This window comes from Protopterus annectens, chromosome 7.part0, assembly GCF_019279795.1.
Source record: "Protopterus annectens isolate FY-2018-M chromosome 7.part0, PAN1.0, whole genome shotgun sequence".
In the NCBI taxonomy this organism is placed as follows: Eukaryota; Metazoa; Chordata; order Ceratodontiformes; family Protopteridae; genus Protopterus; species Protopterus annectens.
The window spans coordinates 421,400,432-421,421,862 of record NC_056739.1 but is presented as its reverse complement, the minus strand read 5'-3'; the positions used below and the strand labels follow the sequence as shown (position 1 = coordinate 421,421,862).

The window sequence follows — 21,431 nt, the reverse complement described above, 5'->3', positions numbered from 1 at the left end:
GACTACGTTGAAAAGTGCACTGTAAACTGTATAAATGCTGCGGTGATACTAATACATGTACTCAGAATTAGCTTTCTCCTGGTGAGATTATCTTTGTGACTCTAAGGTAGAGTTCTACAATGATGAGTTGCATTTGATCTTTATTCACCTCATAACTTCTTACCCACCCCTTGACTATGTACTGTTCTTGAGGATAATTCACCAAAGAAGCCTCTGGACCAACAGGTTTATAAAATGTCTCATTACTTGTATCAATGTACACATAAATTCATGGACCATGGGTCTAAAATCATTCATTCCAACATTCACAGTTCAATCAAATCCTGCAAATCAGAGCCTTGGTATGTGTGATTTACAGCACCATGGTATCAAATAATTATATAATAATGCTATACACCCACAGGTTCACAACACAGCAAGCACAAATGTATTCAAGACACATTGTTCAACGACTCTGACAACTGTAAATACAATGACTGGAACTGTAATATCATATATCCCATAATCCATTGCACTATTGCTACATACCCTGCAATTAACACGCTTTATGCCATTCCCCACAGTACACAGTACCACCACTGTAAATCTAGCATTCAAAATCATGTCAAATGGTAACTTTCACACCACAGTGCCAAACTCTGTAATTCAAGATGGCATTTCACATCTGCAAAATGCACTATTCATGGAATTCAGTCCTGTGATTAAACGGATAGCAAAAATATATGAAGGGGTTTCAGTGAATAAAAGTTTGTGAGTTAATAATCTGATATAGAATAATGCAACAATACAGAGTGTGGCAGATGTCCCAAAAGAAAAAAATATAACAGTTTTTAGGAGAACATTCCCTTTAAGCCCTGCATGCAACATTAGCACTAAAAGGGTTGGCATACAGCGGATTTTGAGAGGTGTACCATGCCTCCAGATGGCATGACCAAATCTAGCCCTACCTTCCCTTGCTAGAAAGTACTACTGTGTGATTTGCAGACTTCACTAAGAATCTACTACAGAGGGGCTGCTAATGAGAAGAGACCCCCCTCTCCTCTCCTTGAAGACTGTTAAGCAAAAGCCTGCCTTCCTTTCCACCCCCTCATCAGCTCCAACAGGTACGTACTGAATTTGAGTCACCCAGGTCATGGGACAAAGTCATTTTTTTTTCCATTTAAACCAAAACAGCTAGTAGATATTGAAAAGTAGCTGTATCTCAAGGGATCTACTTCTAATACTCGAATGGCCATATTATCAAATTTCATTTTCATGAGATGAAAATCATGAAAATTAAATACCCAAACAGTGAATTTTTCCCCAGGCACGTAAACACTTCCCCAAACTATAACAAAACACACACCAGAGTAAATAAAACCCACCAAGATGGGGGACTATGTTCTCCACAACCCCCTAACTATATATACCAACTCAGGGATCACACTACAGTGTAGAATAGGGCATGTTGGGCAAGTCTTTTACTTACCCTGGGAAAAATTCACTGTTCGGGTATTTCATTTTCGCGATTTTTCATCTCATGAAATTGAAATCTGATAATATGTTTGTCTGAGTATTAGAAGGGGATCCATCTCAACATATTAAAGAACTGCATGACTTGATGCCAACAACACAGTGCATTTTACAATTGCTTACAGAATAAATCACATGTAATCATAAATCCTAGAATTTACAGCTGAAACATAGTACATCTTGATTATAAATGAATCTCAGACATTGCAAAATCATGCATTGTCACTTATATACCAAATCTGTATATGTGTTATAACCAGCAGTATTAAAATAAAAGATCCAATATAGAATTGTGACAAAGAACGGTGTGCTTTTTTGTAGCAGCATCACTATAAAATCACAGGATTTGTATCTATGTCTACCCATTTCATGGTTAAAACAACTTATGAAAACTAGCCTTCAAAAGTTGGTACTTTGAACATGCAAGGATATGAGATTCACATACAAAAAAAAATGTTTCTTGCCAGGAACAAAACCTCATACAGTGGTCCTTTACACAATGACACCTCAAGATTCATAACCATTACAGCAATAATTTCACATCCAGACTCTATCAATGTATTTGTGTGGTTTGGAATTTTAAGCTGCACAACTAATAAGTGCAATTTGTAGTACTGTACATAACTTTACTTTTATTCATATTTTATATATTTCAGAATGGGCTACCGCAAAGAAATCTCTTAACAACAGTAAGGAAACTGGAAACATTTTTTTTATTTATTCGTAGGCAGTTTATATTAAAGTGATTTCCTGTGTATGCTGACTCTGCTAAACTATTTATTATTGGGAAAAATAGAAACATTCCAAGAATGGGTATGCTGTGTTACAACTTAAACAATGAATACTTTTGAAACTGCAAGAAACACATCTCTGAAAAGAAATTATGGTAAAATCAAGTAACAATTTCTGTTCTGAATAACATTTAACTGAATTATAAATGTCAGCCTTTACAACTTTTAAATGCACTGTATTAAAAATGTAGGCAAAGTATAACTTTTTTATAAAAGATCAGGAAAGGGGAAAATGTCCACACAGACAGATTGTTTGATAAGTCTTATGAATATCTAGAGGAATTCTTCAGGATTCCAAGCTAAAACAGGACACCTACAACTATGGCAACCAGTGGCTGAGCAAGGCTGAATTATTCAAAAGTAACTAAAAAAAACAAACATTTTTATTTTCCATCAGGTCAGCTTCATGGCAACAGCTGCATGGAAATCAATCAAAGGATATCCTTCCAGTGAGCCCATAAACTTCAGTGTACATTTCAACATATAATGGGGAATGCTTTTTTTGATGATCAAAAACAAATTGCTGGAAGAAGATTGCACCTCTGGGATGATAAAAATCTATCAGCAGTTAAATTCTTATAACACACTGAGGTCAGTGTTGTAAATTATGACTGAAATTTATACTTTTGTAATTTAAAAACAACATATTTGCAGTGTAAAAATATCACATCACATGACATTAGAAGAAAAAAGGAACTGTTACTTACCTTGGCACTTTGTGTTTTTCTCTGCAGGTTCATAACCTTCTCTACAAGTACAGTCAGTCATAACCTGTTCAGCCCACTGTCCATCCTCCTGGCAGTAAATATTCAGATGGCCAGAGGAGGAGCTCACAGCATTCTGCACACACTTTCCAAAGGCAGGAGATACCAACCTGCTGACCACAGTCTCTGCAAAAGTTGTAAGGTTCGCAGTGATGGACGGGCACTTCTTTATAAAAACACGGACAGAAAGAAGTGCCATACAAGCTCCCTGGTCCTGAAAACCTAAGTAAAAGCCTTCTTTGGACAAAGGGCCCACCTTAAAGACTTTGGTGTTGATCTTACCAACTGCTGCCCTCCCAGGCAATTTCTTGAGCAAGAAATCTGCAGCCACAGTGTCCACCTTTATATATGGGTTTTCCATCCAGGCAGGGTATTGTTCCGTGGCAGAATCTGTGTCAGACTCATAGTAGAAAATATTAAAGGTCTCCTTGCAGGTTCTTGGTACTAGTGGGATGGATGAACATTCCATTACTGTAAACTTCACCTCCACGTATACCTGAGTGGCTTGCCGACGCCGAATGTAAGTTGTCCTTAGCCAGTTGTTCTGGTTCTGTCCATTTACATTGCAGATCTCAAAGGTTCTGACAATGTTGTGCTCATCGTCAACTGCACTTGTTTCTTCCCACTAAGAAGACAAGGTGGGAGGAGGAGAAACATTTATTAATATTAGATAAACATGTGACAGTCAAATGACAAGGCATAATGATTACTATTGTAATGCTGGTATTACCTCCGGCTGGGATGCTAGTTTCTAAAGCATGACATACAAGTAATATCAATATAACTATAGTCTTATAACTGAGAAATGACTCCTATAAAATAAACTTTATGCCTTGCATAATCACAAGGTGCTGTGATGTGTCTACTGTTCACAGCCTAATCACGCCTCACGGCTAAGTCACACAGGTACACCGAATAACAATACCACATAATGGAAGAGTAAACCCTCACTAACTCATGCCTACCTGAATAAACGGCTTATAAGTTCAACATAAACAATGTAGACTTTACAACCACAATGTTCCACACAGGGGTTAACTAAACAGATCTTATGGGTACTTGGTACAATGGTGGGTCTGTCAGCAGAGCTTCATGTCTTACTACATTTTTAAGTTAAACCGGTAATTTATGAAGAGGTTCAGTTAAGGAAGATCTTTCGTGGTGGCACAGTGACACAGTGGCATGGAGGCAAGTCCAAGTATTTGGGCCCAGTAATGAAAAGGTGTGGTGTGATTATGTGAACACTACCTTTAAGTTTGTTAACTGCTCTCTGAATTAGAACTGCACTATTATACTGAGACCATAGGAAGCAAGCCTCTTCTCTCGATAAATGTTCATCAGACTGGGTTTGCCAGTCCTTGTATTAATGTTTTAAGTAACAGAAAATGCAACACCACATAGCTTCTTAAAAGGCAAGTACTTCACTAGCTGCCCTTGTGAGTCATTTTAAGCCTGGCCAATTTTTCTTCCAAAGGTTATAATCAAACTCAGCAGAAGTCTAAACTTCAAGATGCACGCACTCGAAACTCTCGTTAGCATGGAGAGCATCGATATCTGTGCAGTAACAGAAACCTGGTTCAGGGCTCCCGAGAGCACCCCAGCACTACCAGGTTATACCTCATACCATGCTTTTCGGCCCCAAAACTTGGACCGAACCACAAAAAGAGGGGGGGTATCGATATTCATCAAGGATACCCACACCTCCAGAAGCATCAGAGACTATCCATGTGCAACTAACAGTGGGTAAAACTGCTTCCAGTTTATAGCCTGCTACAGACCACCCTCTCAAACCCAGGAACCCCACTTGGCCTTCCTGAGAACACTGGAAAATATGAAGGTCTCTCCAAACACCATTATATTGGGCGACTTCAACTACCCAAACATAGACTGGGAGCATTACTCTAGCTCCAACACCCTAGCCCAAAGGTTCCTAGAATTTATAAACTCAAATGCTATGGAACAACTTGTTACCACTCCCACAAGAGGGGAAAACATACTGGACCTGATCATCACCAACATGGGGACTCTATGCTCCAGACCAGAAGTGTATCCCTCACTGGTAAGATCAGACCATAAACTAATCTCACTGGATATTCACATCCCGACCCCACCCCCTGCCCAGAAAACCACAGTGAAAAACTTCTCTAAAGCAAATTTCACACTCCTCAAAACCAAGGTGGAATCCTTCAAAGCCCCCGGGCCTGTGGAAAACACAGCCCAGACCACAGAATCCTTTATAAATGCATTCTATGAACACCTTCAGGAATGCATGGATCATGCGATCCCACATAAAACCAAGACCCAATCCTCCAAAGGCAGACGTCCTGTCTGGTGTACCCCAGCCATAAACAAACTATACAATAGAAGGAGGAAGCTACTAAATGATAGAGCAAAATCCCAAAAAGGGAAGGCATCACTGATCAGTATTAGCAAAACACTACGGGAACTCATAAAATTGTCATAAAAAGGCCAGCTTCGAGAGAAAAATTACACAGGACACTAAGGATAATCACAAGGCTTTCTTTAGTTATGTTAGGAACCTGGGTGGTAATTCCCAGATATGCTCAGAATTAGTCCAAAATGACAAAAAATACACGGAACCCACAGACATTGCCAACATCCTAGCTGACAGGTTCAGCACAAACCCCCCCCCCCCCACCAAAAGGGCAAATATCTATCCCAGCAGAGTGCTGCCCCCCTGACATCTCAGATACTCAGGTAAGAGCCGCCCTCTCCAAAGCAAAAAACACAGCATCAATGGGACCAGACGGTGTCCCGGGCTGCGTCCTACATGAACTGCAAGAAGAGCTAAACCCAAACATAAAACTACTGTTCAATCTCAGCCTTACTACAGGATATGTGCCCAAAGAGTGGCGTACAGCAACAGTGGTCCCTCTCCATAAAGGTGGTGCCTCAACGGATCCTGGAAACTATCGCCCCATAAGCCTAACTAGCTTGGTATGCAAAGCTATGGAAAGGATCATCATGGACCTCATAAATAAAGATATTGGGGACCTACAGACACTGGATCCTACCCAGTTCAGCTTTGTTAAGGGCAGATCCTGCCTCTTAAACCTGGTTGATTTCTTTGAAACAGTCACCAAGGCGATTGACGAGGGGAAGGTGGTCCACACAGCCTACCTGGACCTCGCAAAAGCCTTCGATACAATACCCCACTCGGGCATTATAGATAAGCTCACCAGCTTAAATATAAACCCCTATATCACTAGATGGATGGCAAACTGGCTCAAGGACAGAACCCACATGGTTAGAATTGCTGGAGCCATGTCAGACTCCAAACCAGTTACAAGTGGTGTCTCACAAGGCTCAGTCCTGAGACCTCTCTTGTTCAGTATATATTTCTCGGAGGTACAGGCCAACAAGGAAGGACTGTGGCTGACCAAGTTCGCAGATGACTGCAAACTGGGCACCATATCCTCCAAAAGGGCCTCATAGAAACAGACAACTGGTGCCAGAGCCATGGCCTCAAGCTAAATGCCAAAAAGTGTACAGTGATCCCCTTTGGCAAAAACAAAGTGCCCACAAAATTCCACATAGGTGGTAATCCATTAAGTACAGAAGAAGTAATTAGGGACCTGGGGACCCAAGTTGATAGCAATCTCTCATTTGACACCCACGTGGCCAAAGTGGTTAGAAAAACATTTTATATAGCCCACCTAATCATGAAGGGATTCACATCTAGATCAGGGGAGGTCATCGTGCCTATTTACTCATCCCTCATCAGGCCCATAATTGAGTACAATGCCCCTTTTGGGATGTACCTTACCAGACACCTGCAGCAACTGGAAAGACCCCAAAAGTACCTCACCAAGAGGATCAAAGGGCTCAAACAGATGCCATATGCTGCCCGGTTAAAGAAACTCCAGCTCTACTCAGTGGCATACCGCCTGTTCAGAGGCGATCTGTGCCTGACGTATAAAGCCATGTCCAACCCGGAATTAATGGACATGCTGCACCTCAGAAAATCCAAATCCCATCGAGCTACACACTTGAGAGACTTGAACCTCAGCACTGAAATAAATAGGACATGCTGGAGGGACAGATTCATAACCCAGAGGCTCCCTTTACTCTGGAATAAAATCCCAGTCCAGGTTAGGCAGAGTCCTTCATTGACTCTCTTCAAGAGGAATCTTGAGGAGTGGATGGGAGATCGTAGGTTTACTCCGGGTATCACTTCTGTCTCACTGTTAGACAGAGGCACAGTATACTAACCTCGAAAAAGGGCATAGCAAAATAAATTTAAAATGGGTGGCGAAAGCCAAACACATTCTGGCTAGGCTTATAAATGCCCTAGGGCAGATAGCCTAGTATGAACCTATGAACCTATAAGTAGTACATTATTTTAACCAGTGCCTTTCTTCACTATACCTACAGAATCGGAAATGCAATGTAAGGCATTTCTGTTGGATTACTAAGTCCTAATAAACAGAAAATGTGAGGGCAACACTTCCATGGTTTACCACAGTTTTGACTTTCCCTTTGTGGAGCACCGTTAATTTATAGTTCATCAGCATTTGAAAAGTTCAGTCTTTTCAAGTTTCACACACTTCCAGTGCCAAAAAGAGGAGGGGAAACAATCTCCCTTCTCTTTCTCACACCTGAAAACTGTTCCTGGATCACCCAATGTTTAAAAAGCCAGACAAAGTTGTGTAGTAAGATATTCAGTACAGAGGACCACAGGAAGTGTGAATATTTCAAGTGAGCTATTATCAGTTCTTTAGCAGACATCAAAAAGGTGTTTTCTTTTTTGTTTTTCTTTTTAGTTGGGGGTACAGTGTAAGGGAATCAATATGATGCATGTAACGATATTAAATAATGAAATGGATCTAACAGAAAGAAACTAGTTTCTGTTCCATAATCATTTCATTCACATACTGCACAACCGCTCCTGCACAGCTTACACACATTTTTGCCACACTGTGTAGTCACCTATATGAAAGAACATTTACTGTCTCAGTTGTGCTTCTTCCTAGGCTGCATAAGGCTGAGAAATGATAAATACAAATCACAGGCGACCTTTTACGTTTCTGTAATGGTTTCAGTTAAAAAAGACAAATACAACAAAAGAGGGGAAAGAAAATTCCTCAATATAACTCACAGCTCCATTTGAGCATTATTCTAGCCATACTTAACATTCATAAACAAAAGCCAAACATACATTAAAATATGCAGAGAAAATTTCTCACTAATCCTATTTATTGACCATTCCAGTCACTGTCATAATCGTTACAACTGAGGTATTAGAAAAGTGTGGTCACTGGAGGTTCTTATTCAAGCTCTTGTTTATTTATTTTCATTTGTAATAATTTTCCCTAGTACCAAAAGTTACCATTGTTCCATCTAAAAGTGATTAGAAAGACAGATGATACTGGGAAGGAAACGGCAACCCAAGTGCCAACACACAGCAGGGACATCTTGACATTCTGTGAATGTTACATTTTTGTACTGCTGACAAATGAGATACTTAAGGGGAGTAAATATTAAGAAATGGTGCTACATGAATTCACAAATTCAACTGTGGGTCCTGTGACTTCCTAAGTCATGCTTTGGATAACTTCTATTAATCCTGCCACACACCCCCAATTTACCAGGGACCCCCAAACCTTTAAAGTGGACTTAGTGAAAGCATCAATATCACAAGTAGAGGCACTTTCTTCTGCAAGTACTGCTTAGTGGTTTAGTAATGAGATGTGTGTACTATCTAAGGCCAGAAAAGCTGTATGTGGATTACATATGGTGTGTAACTCTCACTTTGTAAAGTAACAGAGAACAAAGTGACTCTGACTCCCCTAAAAACTGACAGCTCTGTCAAATTTTACCTGATTAAAAGACGCGATAGACAAATGCAAAAATGCATCATATTTAAATGTTGCTAGACAGTTGAAGACAATGAGATTTGGAGTGATTAGTCAATGCAGAACCAAATGTGGTACAAATAGCACTAGGTTATCTTTAAATTCAGTATTCTTGGAGCTTAAACTGTTCCATAGTGAAAAATTCTATGCACCCAAGGTATACAGTGCGCTATTCTTCGATTCAGTCTAATAGTGCCTGCGCTACTCCCTATACCCTCTCCCAGCACATGAGAGCCCCTTCATACTAAATCCAGTTATACTGCTACTAATCTTATCCATACTATGACAACTCCTCTCATCCTAAATACTATGGCATTAAATTATCCTACTATACAGGAATAACTGCCTTTAATGAAAGCATTACACTCTGCAGTCCAGTTTTGTCTGTTACACCCTTTTTTATAAGACAGGTATTGTGCAAACTTTTCAGTTACTAAAACAGTTAATGTTATACCATACTTAGAATGCACATAGTAGAAACAGCACAGAGCTTCAGCAAATGCTTCTTCAGGTTAAGTGAGTGCACTAAGGTTTTTGACACATTGAAAGAATATCTACATCAAAGTTTAGTAATACTCATGTAGACATCTACCAGTGTTGTTTGCTCTCTCTGCTAAAAAACACACATTCAGTATTTTGAAGAATGCCAAATGACATTTTGAAAGCATATGAAGACAAAAACAAATGCTCATGCTAATTGATGCCAGAAAAATATCATATAATGGCTTACCTGCATTTCAAGCTTTGGGTATATCGTCCACCTCAGATCGGATGTCTCTGCTCTAGTGTTCATAAGTACCTCTGTAAAACAGAAAGAGAAAACTAAATGGTAAAATCATGTAGAAGTTCAAAACACAAATATATACAAACAAACCCCTTTCCACATACATACATTTGCTTGGGAGAACTGGCTTACAAATTTCTAGACTGGCATGTGTCACTGTTTCTTTACAATGACACCACCAAGCTGTTTCTTACTTAATGCTATGAAAAAAGTTTAGTTATTTTTTAAGAACTTTTTTTTTTTTTGAAGAGGGGACATAAATTTACAACAGTGTCACTGACAAAATCCCAAATGAATGCAACACAAATGTTAGCATGTCCTGCAACAAATTACAATGCTGAAAGGTAGCACAGGGTTGCTATTTTGTACTCTATGCAAACAGCCCAGGGTTGATATTACATCGTAAGCAAATGGTTACACATAAGTAATCAGGGCATATAATTTACATAAGATGCATGTAACCATGGTCATAATAAGCCCAGAGGAGATGTTTTGTATCAAGCCATGCAGTGAAACAGTCTGTCTCTTCTAGTTTAGTCTGAAAAGTTACATATTTCTGTAAGGCTGGCTAAGGCTCCAAAGCACCAACTATTTTTCATTCTTGCCAGAGCAGTGCCAAAAATGTTATATGATTTTACTTCCTTTCATAAAGAAGATAGAGGGGTGATGGGCAATCTTTATGTTTATAGAGGTGGTGACAAATACAGGAAAAATGACTACTGACATAGGCAGTGTAATCCAGCATCCACAGTTTGTATAAAACGAAGTAACACCTAGGATACATGTTCATCCGTACATCATGTACAAATTTACATAGTGGAACCACTAAGTGAGAATTGTAAAACATTAGCACCTCTTACTTAGCGATCTATAAAACTGTCAAGAAAAAGAATGTAGTTAATTCTTCTTCAACCAAATGTCTCAGTTTTCCAGATCGTATGAGAATGCCCCTAATGTGGACTCATATTTTCCATCTGTTCTTCACGAATTGTTGTTTGGGTTGGGAGGTATGCCTCCAAGTTTCTAGACTAGAGCAGTGACAGACAAAAAATATAAATATGTCCAGGTACATGCAAGTTATCAAGGCTGACAGGTGATTTAGATGTCAGCAGTGAAGAGTATGGATGGCCACATTAAAAAATATCACATACAAAAGAAACATGCATGCAAACCTTAGTATGATCATGCAACAGAATATGTAGTCAGGACACAAAGAACATACAACCACTTAAAAGAGAAAGTTGAGGAGACAATCAAATGAAATACAAGTTATAAACAGATGTATACAGAACTTTACAGAATTAAAAAAGTCAAGGTTATTTTTTGACATACTTCTGAGTCAAAATTTGAGTGTACATATTATTATTGAGTATATCTGGATACGCCGCAATAACAACCTCCTCAATAAAACATAACTTTGCACCTAAACCCACTGCACCCAAAAACACCAGTATCACACCGCTGAAGCTTGTACCAAGCGTAATCACCGGCGAGAAAGCTGGCTTTACTGCAAAAGCAACTTATTACCAGGATTTTGCAAATCTTTTTTTTTTTTTTTTTTGCATTTTGGTAGTCAGGATTCAGTGAATCCTTTCTATGGTTTACCTTTAAAATGTCGACTGTACAAAGTCAAACGGCCGTACCACCAAAACGTTTCCGTGAAACCTGTACCGCCAAAACATTACATACTCGAAAAAACATTGAACGCCGACATTTCTGATCACACCACACCTACAAACAAGTGCTAACATGGGTCAAAAAGGGGGCAAGATTTTGCAGTTCGGAACACTGGCATTCGAGGTTTTGACCAGGCGCAGTTCAGAGTTCACGGAAGCGGGTTTGACTTTCCGACCGTCAACATTTTAAAGGTAAACCCCTTTCTACACAACATTCCTCATCAAAATTTAACAAGAGAAAAACAACCACAAAGAGTTTTACAGGATTTTTTTTTTTTCAGTTCAAGCAAAATCTGAAATTTTGACATTCTCATGGGGACATGGGAGGCAAAATTCACAGTAAGCCCATAATGATCAAATTTCTGAAACTGGAAGAATATATACAGCCTTATAAATTACCTGTCAAGATCACTGGGGCAGCAGACTTCCCTCATTTGCACTGAAAAAAACATGGCTGTGGAACTGATCTGTCATTGCAGTGGCAAGATCTTCACATGTGACCTGGAGCTAAGGTCCTGCCACCAGTTGAGCTAAAGAATCTGCCCCTGAAGCACTTGGTGGGCAATGATCCTTCTATGAGGTCATAGATGGGTCACAGTTTACAGCACCTGCACCTTTTTTGCATGAGGTGTCATGCAATAAATGAAGGCAGGTACTATGTCCCATCATACTTCTTGTGTTTTGCAGGGAGGAAAAAATGGTACCTGCCAAAACAAAGTTTTTTTTCCAATCTGTCCAAGTCCATCCGTGCTGCTCTAACTACAACCACAAGACCAGCTGGCAGGGAACAACTGGCTACTCTAAACCAGGTAATTGTCATGCATGGCTACTCTAAACCAGGTAATTGTCATGCCTGGCTACTCTAAACCAGGTAATTGTCATGCATGGTTGTGAACATGATCATTTCAGCAGGTGACAGAGACTACTATTTGGTATCCAAAGGAAGCGGTTCTGTTTGCAGTGTCAGATATACAACCCATCTCTCCTTTACTAGGCATCATTGTTATTACGCGTCTCTCATTTACTGGTATGAAGCTGTTTAACTTAACTACACATTTTCTCTGTTATCTCCCTGATGCTCATGAGAATTAAATAAACAGTGAAAATAATACTTGGGACTGTATACCTGTACATAAAAAAGATGGATCAACAGACTTATGTTACAATGTGTTTTAAAAGCTAAACAAACAAGCCCAGGTGAACCACAGAATTTTAAGTAGGTACATCCATGTAGAGAGTATACTACTGAAACTGTGAAAGTTAAATACACCAGAAACCTGAAAAAACGAGAAGCTAAGTGATGGTAAGCCTAAAAAATGTTTTAGATCTGTCATATATCAATGTGCTGACAGAAAACTTTTTTTCCACCACTGCCTAAGCTAGCATACAGCAGAAATAATAAACTGTGCTTCAGCAATGGTAGAAGATCATCTGAGGAGAAAGTACAATGGTCTAGTAATTCATTAAAATTCCAAAATGAGGAACAGCACAAATGGGCAGGGCGGGGAAATCACAACAGATACAGAAACCAGAGACTGACAGAGAGGGACACACAGTTAAGATAAGAGGGAGACTGTAAAGAGACGGACGGATCTTGTTTATTTACTTATCCAACCAAGCCATCTCTGTGTCATTCCTTCCACCTAAAATACCCTGCTGCTTTTTAAGTTAGGCCTCACACACACACACACACACACACACACACACACACACACACACACACACACACACACACACACACACACACACACACACACACTTCATACCTTAACCACAGAAAAGGAAATCACAGTCTCTCTCTCTCTGTCTATGAACTGCCGACCTGTACCTTTTAAATACCTTGGGCACTTTTACGCCTGTAGTTCGGACACATGTTTCTCTATCCATTCAGAAGAGTACACTTCCATTTTTAGAAGATCAGATGCATTGCTCTGGGCCTTGTGTGGCACACGACTGAACCCGCAAAGCAATTCTTTTTATTATCTTTACTAAAAGTGCAAAGAATTTGTTACAAACATCAAAGTAAAGGTCAGGTTTTGTTCCACTGTTAACATGATTAGTGACTTCTACTTTTAGATGTGGCCTCATCACTTACAGACAACAGTGACAATATTCAAGTAATTAACATTTAATTGTTATCTACTTGATAAAAAGGTAAGTGCACTAACTGACCAATTACAGCTTTCTCAGTGTGATCTAGGAAACAGAGATGGTACAATGCACTACAGGAAATATAAATAATAGCCTGTCAATCACTTACAGGTAAGATAAGATTCAGTGCATGATTAAAAGTCATAGTACAAAACTTACTTAAAGGAGTTATTAAAAAAGTAGGTGACTGTGTATGTGTTTGTTTGCTTGTGTGAAAACAAGTGCATGCATGATGTCTACTTTACATATTTTAAAAGTTAGACTTGTATAGATTAAGCAGTCCCTACTTGTAAACATTAGCATTATTGTGTCTTCTAGCATGGGGTAAATGGTAAAGACATTTAAGAAGCAATAACTTTTAAGTTTTCCTACTTAAAGGTGTATATCTTAGGCATCTTATGGTCCCCTATGTTCCCTTGCACAGTATATTCCCATGTTCTTATAAATTAGAACCCTAAGGTAGGAAAATAAGCAAAATTGCTTCCAGTACATCAAACATTATTATAACATAATAACATTATTATACAAAAGCTTCTTTAAAGTAATTCAGAAACTAAATAAAAGATACATGAAATAAATTATAAAAATAATTAAAATAAATTAAAAGATACATGAAATGAAACAGTAAATCATATGAGCTACGTATGCCATCATTATCAGATAGTTCATCAGTACCCTGCTAAAGAAGCGTTTTAGCCAAGCTGAACAACTTCCAGATTAAACTGAGTCCTGTTAAACCATGTGCTGTAAATTTATGGGTGACATTATTAGCAGAACAGAGAACGAGTCCTGTCTTGTTTGCTGAGGAAAGTAAAACTGGAGCAATGGGAGGGGTGGAATCTGCCTACAGTAGTCTGAGCACAGAAGAGATCACAGACTAAGTTGAGTGAGTTAGGGGAAGATTTAGGCCAAGAATTATATATATGTATGTATGTATATATATATATATATATATATATATATATATACACACATATGTGTATATATATATATATAGGTCTAGGACACATGCTCGACTAGCATGTGTCCGAATCACAAAACATCGAACACACATACACGAAAGTGCTTAACATCGAAAAGTGCTTCTGTGTATGTGTAGTTCAAAAAAAAAAATCTTCGTTTCTGCAGGGGGAATTCGCCCCCCTGTGCCCTCCACACCCCCTACTTTATTACTCTCACTCCAAGATCGCACTACAGGTGGGAAAAGGGAATTTTCCCTTACCCGCACTGTACTCCGATCTACGAAACAGGCACACATACACGGAAGCGCTTGTCGATGTTAAGCGCTTTCGTGTATGTGTGTTCAATGTTTTGTGATTCGGACATATGCTAGTCGAGCATGTGTCTGGACCCCATATCTATATACCAAAACTTGAAATGGTGCTCGTGAATGAACAATAACAGTGCATGGAGTGAAATACAAAACACCCAACTGTAACTCCAGCACTCAAATAAAATATACTAAGACAGCTTCATTAAGAAAGTTTATTGCAGCACAGTCTACAAAAACACAGACCGGTGACAGGTTTCGCCTTGAGGCGTCATCAGTGTGTGACTGTATTGTCAGTGCACCCAATATTTATACACCATTTCAAAGCATGTTGAACAACATATTTAAAGATACAAACCCTTCCTGTAAACAATGTTAATCACAATGTGAATAGATTTCCTACCTACATGAAAATATTAAATGCCTTGTGTTAATGTAAATTATTACACCAAAACTGAATAAACACATGTACACTAATCTATCACTCAGCCTTCAGAATTATCATTGGTCATTCAGGCCTGGTAATTCTGGAAGGCTGTGTGATAGATCAGTATACATGTGTTTATTCAGTTTTGGTGTAATAATTTACATTAACACAAAGCATTTAATATTATCATGTAGGTAGGAAATATAGTCACATTGTGATTAACATTGTTTACAGGAAGGGTTTCAATTTTTGATATTTATAGTTGAGTGTTTGTATCTTTAAATATGTTGTTCAACATGCTTTGAAATGGTGTATAAATATTGGGTCCACTGACAACACAGTCACACACTGATGATGCCCAAGGGCGAAACCGGTCACCAGTCTGTGTTTTTGCAGACTGTGCTGCAATAAACTTGCTTAATGAAGCTATCTTAGTATATTTTATTTGAGTGCTGGAGTTACAGTTAGTGTTATATATATATATATATATATATATATATATATATATATATATATATATATATATATATATATCCCTAAACTGTATAATGCAACATAGCAACAACAAGCTTGTGGTGAAGTCCAACTTAAAATTAGGTTCCATGGCAGAGTGTGTGGGAGGAGGGTAAACTCAAAAGGCAGATATTGTTTTCCACGGTAAGGTAAGGCCAGACTGTTGAAAGCTATATACACAGTGGTGGCCCCACAGAGAAAAGACCAGTGACTATAGCATACTATGTACAGAGTGACAGAAGTCATAAAGTTCCAGGATTTGCAGGCAGAAACAAGACCATTGTGGCAGAAGGACACCCAGACAGTTCCAATACTAGTAGGAGCAATGGGCCTTATAAAAAGGAATTTATAGTCTTATTACTGCTATGTTATTGATACGTGTAACTGTATGAAGTGCAGAAGGTGACAGTTATGGGCACATTGCAGGAACTGCGAAGAGTACTTCTGGCTAATATCAAAGATTGAAACAATACATAATTTCCCAAACCTTAACCATACTTTGGAAGGGGGTCCATTCCTATGGTAATAGAAACCCAAAAGACTTGGGAGAAATTAAAAAAAAATAAATAAAAGCACCCAACTGATGGAGAGTGTGCAGATAAGGGACATTTATGGGGGTGACTGAAGGCCTGGCCTACAAATAAAAGCTAATGACACCAGGGTAAGCACACTTGAAAATGTAAAAGGGCAGTGTGAGGGTTTTTTGCAACAGTAGGTAGATTTCTTCCCCCCAGAATGGCTTACACTTTCGGCTGCAATCATCCCAGCACAAATCATTAGTAGAAACGCTTGGGTTTTCCATGGTTCGTACAACTACTACTTGAGACACACTCTTGCCAGAAGCTATTACTTGTGTGTTTGTTTAATAACTGCTTTGGCATCAAACCCTCCTGGAGAAAAGGCAAGATATGGTGTCAGTGAATGGTCTTTCTCTGAAATGGAGCAACTTTGGACTTATAAAAGAGGAGTGAGATCAAAGTATTCCACATGGGGGACTGCCCTCAAAATGATGTTTTACTATTGCTGCATTTACTTGTTTTACTCATGTACTTGCCTACCTTTGACACAAGTTTGTGAGTACTCGATACAGTATGAGCTGTTTTGCGCTTTGTGTTTATCTAATTAGAGAAGACATGGTGAACATGGTGGAACTCCATTAGATCTCTCACTGCTCCTCAAATGAGGAGACATAAACACATTCATCACATTAAAAAATCTGCCAAACATGTGTCACTAATGCTGTCTTAGTTTTACAGACATTTCCATGCAATAATTCAAACAGAACTCTGAAACTGTGCAAGAAACAAGAACACTCTTCCTTTGTGCACACTTGGAACTCAAACAGAAAACCATTTTCTGTTATAAAAAGACAAATACAGAATTGCAGCTTGTATTTCTATGTTACAATTTGTTTACTTGTTTAAAACCGAGAATAGTGCCATACCATTTTACTAACTTTTTTTTCTAAAAAGGACTCAGTTTGGAAAACAGTTCAAGTAAAGCCACAAGGAATGTTTTCTTCTTTGCAAAACAAAGAACTGGAAAAAAACTAATGCACCCCCCACCCCCACATGCAAATACCACAATTATAATCAAGCCAGCTTGCACAAACTCAGTAACTTAAAACAAACATATATATATATATATATATATTTATATTTACATGTTAGGCCAAGCTGCTATGAAATACACAAATCATAATTTGTAATTTTTAATAACTGCTTTCCAAGAATTAGTAGATTGTTACAAGCAAATGACTCTCAGCAGGAACTGCAGTGTGGGGAAAATACAATAAAGGGGAGCTGTTTGTTTTGCAAGAATGCACAGACTTACAATGACACCTAGCCTTGTGCAAGAAAGTTATCAACTCACATTCAGAACAAGCAGCTGCATCCCCCACCACTTACAAAATAAACAGTCAGAAAGACAGACAGACAGCTAATTAGATGGACAGGTAGGTGGTGTAGAATAAAATAAACACATGCATGAAAGGGAAAATACATTCAGTTTGTCTGAAAAAATTGGAGGTGGGGGCATTAAAAATTAATGGGAGCATTCAGGATAGCAGAGACAGTTTTCAAGCAGTAACATGGTGAAACCATAGAGTGTATCCTGATAGTTATTTAAGGTGAGGAATGTATCCACTACGGAGGAGAAACAAACTGTAGACCATGTGATCCTGATCCCAATCTGTCGTTTTTCTGTATGTTACGATGCAGGAGTAACTTTGGGTTTGTTCCTGCAGCATTACTAAAATGGAATTATGGTATAATTTGATTGCTTTACTACTAAAGGCAATCAAAGTAAAAGTCTCTCAGGCGCACTGTTAGTCCATATTAAAGAGAAACAACACTTTTGTTTTTTTTTTTCCAGATCTTTCTTTCTTTCAGCGTTACAAGATCCCCAATGTAACAACACTGCACCTGAGATTATCATCTAGAATCTACCTATACCTGTCACTGTGTTTTACTACATCCCATTCCAAGCTTTATTTAGTACTTGGTGAAAACTGAACTGACATAAACAGGTTGGACCAGACAAGCAAACTCTAGCTATGGCTTGAAGGGGGCAGCATACAGTAGGACAGAGTCTAAATTAGATAAACAAGTGGTTTTGTTTAGCTCTTACCAATCTGGGAAATGACTTTCCTACAGTCTGCCCTAGACCCTATTTTCAAACTTCCAAGAAACACAGAAGCTCCTGAAATGCCTAGCCATCAAAACTTAATGTCACATATGTCAGTAATATTTTGAGATAGTTCTTTGGAGGCTTGTTTGCAGTAACCTGATTATAATTATAACTGATATATTCAGAAGAAAAAGTAAATTAACACAAATCACCTTTTAACATATTGGATGTTTTTTATAGGTTCCAAGTTTACACTTAACACAAAAGTACAGAATGGAAGTTTCATTTATTTTGGTTTATATTGCTGAAAAATATCAGAACAGAAATAACATTACAAGCAATAATACAAACCCATACTTACTTTGACAAAAAGTCACTGTGGACAGGAAAGAAAGACACAGTAAACACTGAAAGAGTAGCAAAGAGTCAGACAGATAAAGCAGAGAGGGCTTGCTGTACAGGGTTTAGTTCTGACTATACCTTGAGTGACCTGGATTTGAACAATGATCCAGGGCCCGGAAATACCAGGGAGGGACCAGCTAACCATGGCTTTCCTGTCTTACAGGAGGGTACTAAAGAAGTGCAGTTTCTGAGGAATACAAGTGTGTGGAAGCAAGGATAAGTGCTGGCTCAGTGTAACAGGAAGCAAGGATAAGTGCTGGCTCAGTGTAACAGGAAGCATGAGCACGAGCCAGCCCAGTGCAGCAGAAAGCATGCACATGCACTAGTTCAGTACAGTAGGAAGCATGCACGGGTGCTAGCTCAATGCAGCAGGAAGCATGCACATGTGCTAGCTCAGTGCAGCAGGAAGTTTGCGCATGTGTCAGCTCATTACAGTAGGAACCATGGGCACATGTTAGTTTGGTGCAGCAGGAAGCATGCATATGTGCTGGCTCAGTACAGTAGGAAGCATGCACATGCACTAGCTCAATGCAGCAGGAAACAAGCACATGTGGTAGCTCAGTGCAGCAGAAAGCATGCACTTGTGCTAGCTCAGCGCAGAATGAAGCATGGGCATGTATTAGTTTGGTACAGCAGGAAGCATGCACATGTGCCATTTCAGTGCGGCAGGAAGCTTGCAAATGTGCCAGCTCAGTGCAGTAGGAAACATGGGCACATGTTAGTTTGGTGCAGCAGGAAGCAAGCATAAGTGCTATCTCTGCAGCAGGAAGCATGCACATGTGCTACATCGGTGCAGCAGGAAGCATGCACATGTATTAGCTCAGTGCAACAGGAAGAGTGCAGCAGGAAGCATGCGCATGTACAAGCTTAGTGCAGCAGGTAAGGCAAAGAGCTTTCCAGCCAATACAGTAGAAGGGATGTTATGAGCAATTGAAAAACTCATTACCCCTTCCAGATGGCAGCTGCAATCCCCAGCTCTTGCCTGCCTCCGTGGAAGGTAATGGTCAGCTGGTGGACAAGGGAAAAATTTGTTAAAATAGAAGACATATGATCAATAGAAAGGCAGTTATACTGGGTAAAAGAAAAAAAATGAGGGATAATATATTAGCTGTAAATGAAAGAGGAAACATTTTTAGACAAACCTTGAAATGCTTTATCATATACTGCAGCAATGTGGAGAAGGTTGTTAAAAAAAAAAATGAGTAAAAAGAAAGTTAATAAAAGGTATGCTGACACCAGAATGGCAGGTAGACAGTAAAGTGCTAACTTCATTGTTGTCTTCATACAGGCTGGCATTCTATGTTCATTCACTTTTGATTTGTGCACAGCTATTTGCTTCAGATCTCTAAACAAGGCAGCTGTATTCTCAGGAAGCATCTTACCTCAGGAACTTACTGTCATGTAGCAAACCCTGTTTCCTACAATACATGGGTATGTGGAACACTAATGGAGATGGGCGCCATAAGCTAGTGAACAATGGCAGATGGGAAAAAACGTATCACCACAAACAATGACTTATAAAGGAAGCAGAGCTTTTGTATTTAAAAAATGGCCCCACAGATGAACAAGCAAAGTGAAGACCACACCATTTCCAGTTCTATATCTTATCATAAAATATGTAAAAATAAATAAACATTTGTTGTAAAAAAAATTCCATTTATGAATAGCTATATTTCTATGATCCAAACACATAAATGGAGGACGGACCTTACTTTAGTTAAGCTTTCTTGTTAAATGAAGAAAAGAACATGTTTAAGATAAATAAAGTCATCACGCTAAATAAATAAAATAAATATTTTGTCATCCTGCTAAGAAAACAAAGTAGACTACTGTATGTAACCTTTAAATGGTAGTCAGATTTGCAACAACAGCATGACGAATCAGGAGGAAAAAAGAGAATTTATTATTGTTACGCAGTTTATTTATTCCAAAAGGAATAGGATTTCACATGAAGATTGTCACAGACCTCACAAATAACCTCAAAGAAGTCCCATCCACCAGAATGAATGTTAACAAAATGATTGGATTAAGTGCAACTTTGTCACACAGCTGGCAGCATCGTTCAAAATAATACACAACACAGTTACTGGCTTCACTGTTTATTTAGACAAAAAGAGTTTAGATACTTTTGAACAGTAAAAATGGCTATTAAGATGGTTGGAATTACAGTTTACATTGGTGGTACACACATAGGGCTCTAAAATGCTTATTTTAGAAACATAATTTAGATTTATTCAAGTGGTGTATGTTTCCTATGTTGGGCTATGTAGAACTTTAGGGTGATGTCATTGGTATTGCAAGGTTTTTGATTCCAAAAAACGTCAAAAGTAACCAACATTGAAAATGATGTTATATGAATATTTATGACATACTTTGGAAAATAATAAGGGGACAAGTTTCATTGTTCTAGACAGGTCAAGGTTTAGATGAGAATGGTACTGACTGCAAAACGTACGTTAGAAATGCACAACAGGACAGCAATAATACAAATGTAAAATTTTGATAAAAGTATATTTGAACACATATACAACTTACCAAGAAAAAACTGTACTTTGTCAACAGTTCCACCTAATGCACATTAGCTCCTTAACTGAAATTGCTTTAGCTTGCTAACAACTGTTCCTGTTGCTTTATTGC

The 21,431-nt window shown here is 38.7% G+C and overlaps 1 protein-coding gene across 2 annotated transcripts in view; it reads right to left on the bottom strand.

The window, feature by feature from the left end:
* EPHB4 (EPH receptor B4) overlaps window positions 1–21,431 on the bottom strand; it is a 194,966-nt gene that overhangs the window by 145,505 nt on the left and 28,030 nt on the right. For both annotated transcript variants that reach the window (XM_044077006.1, XM_044077007.1), the window contains exons 2-3: window positions 9,674–9,744; window positions 3,011–3,692 (exon numbers count right to left, since the gene is read on the bottom strand). In XM_044077006.1, coding sequence (XP_043932941.1) covers window positions 3,011–3,692; window positions 9,674–9,744 — 753 coding nt within the window. The remainder of the gene's footprint in view (window positions 1–3,010; window positions 3,693–9,673; window positions 9,745–21,431) is intronic.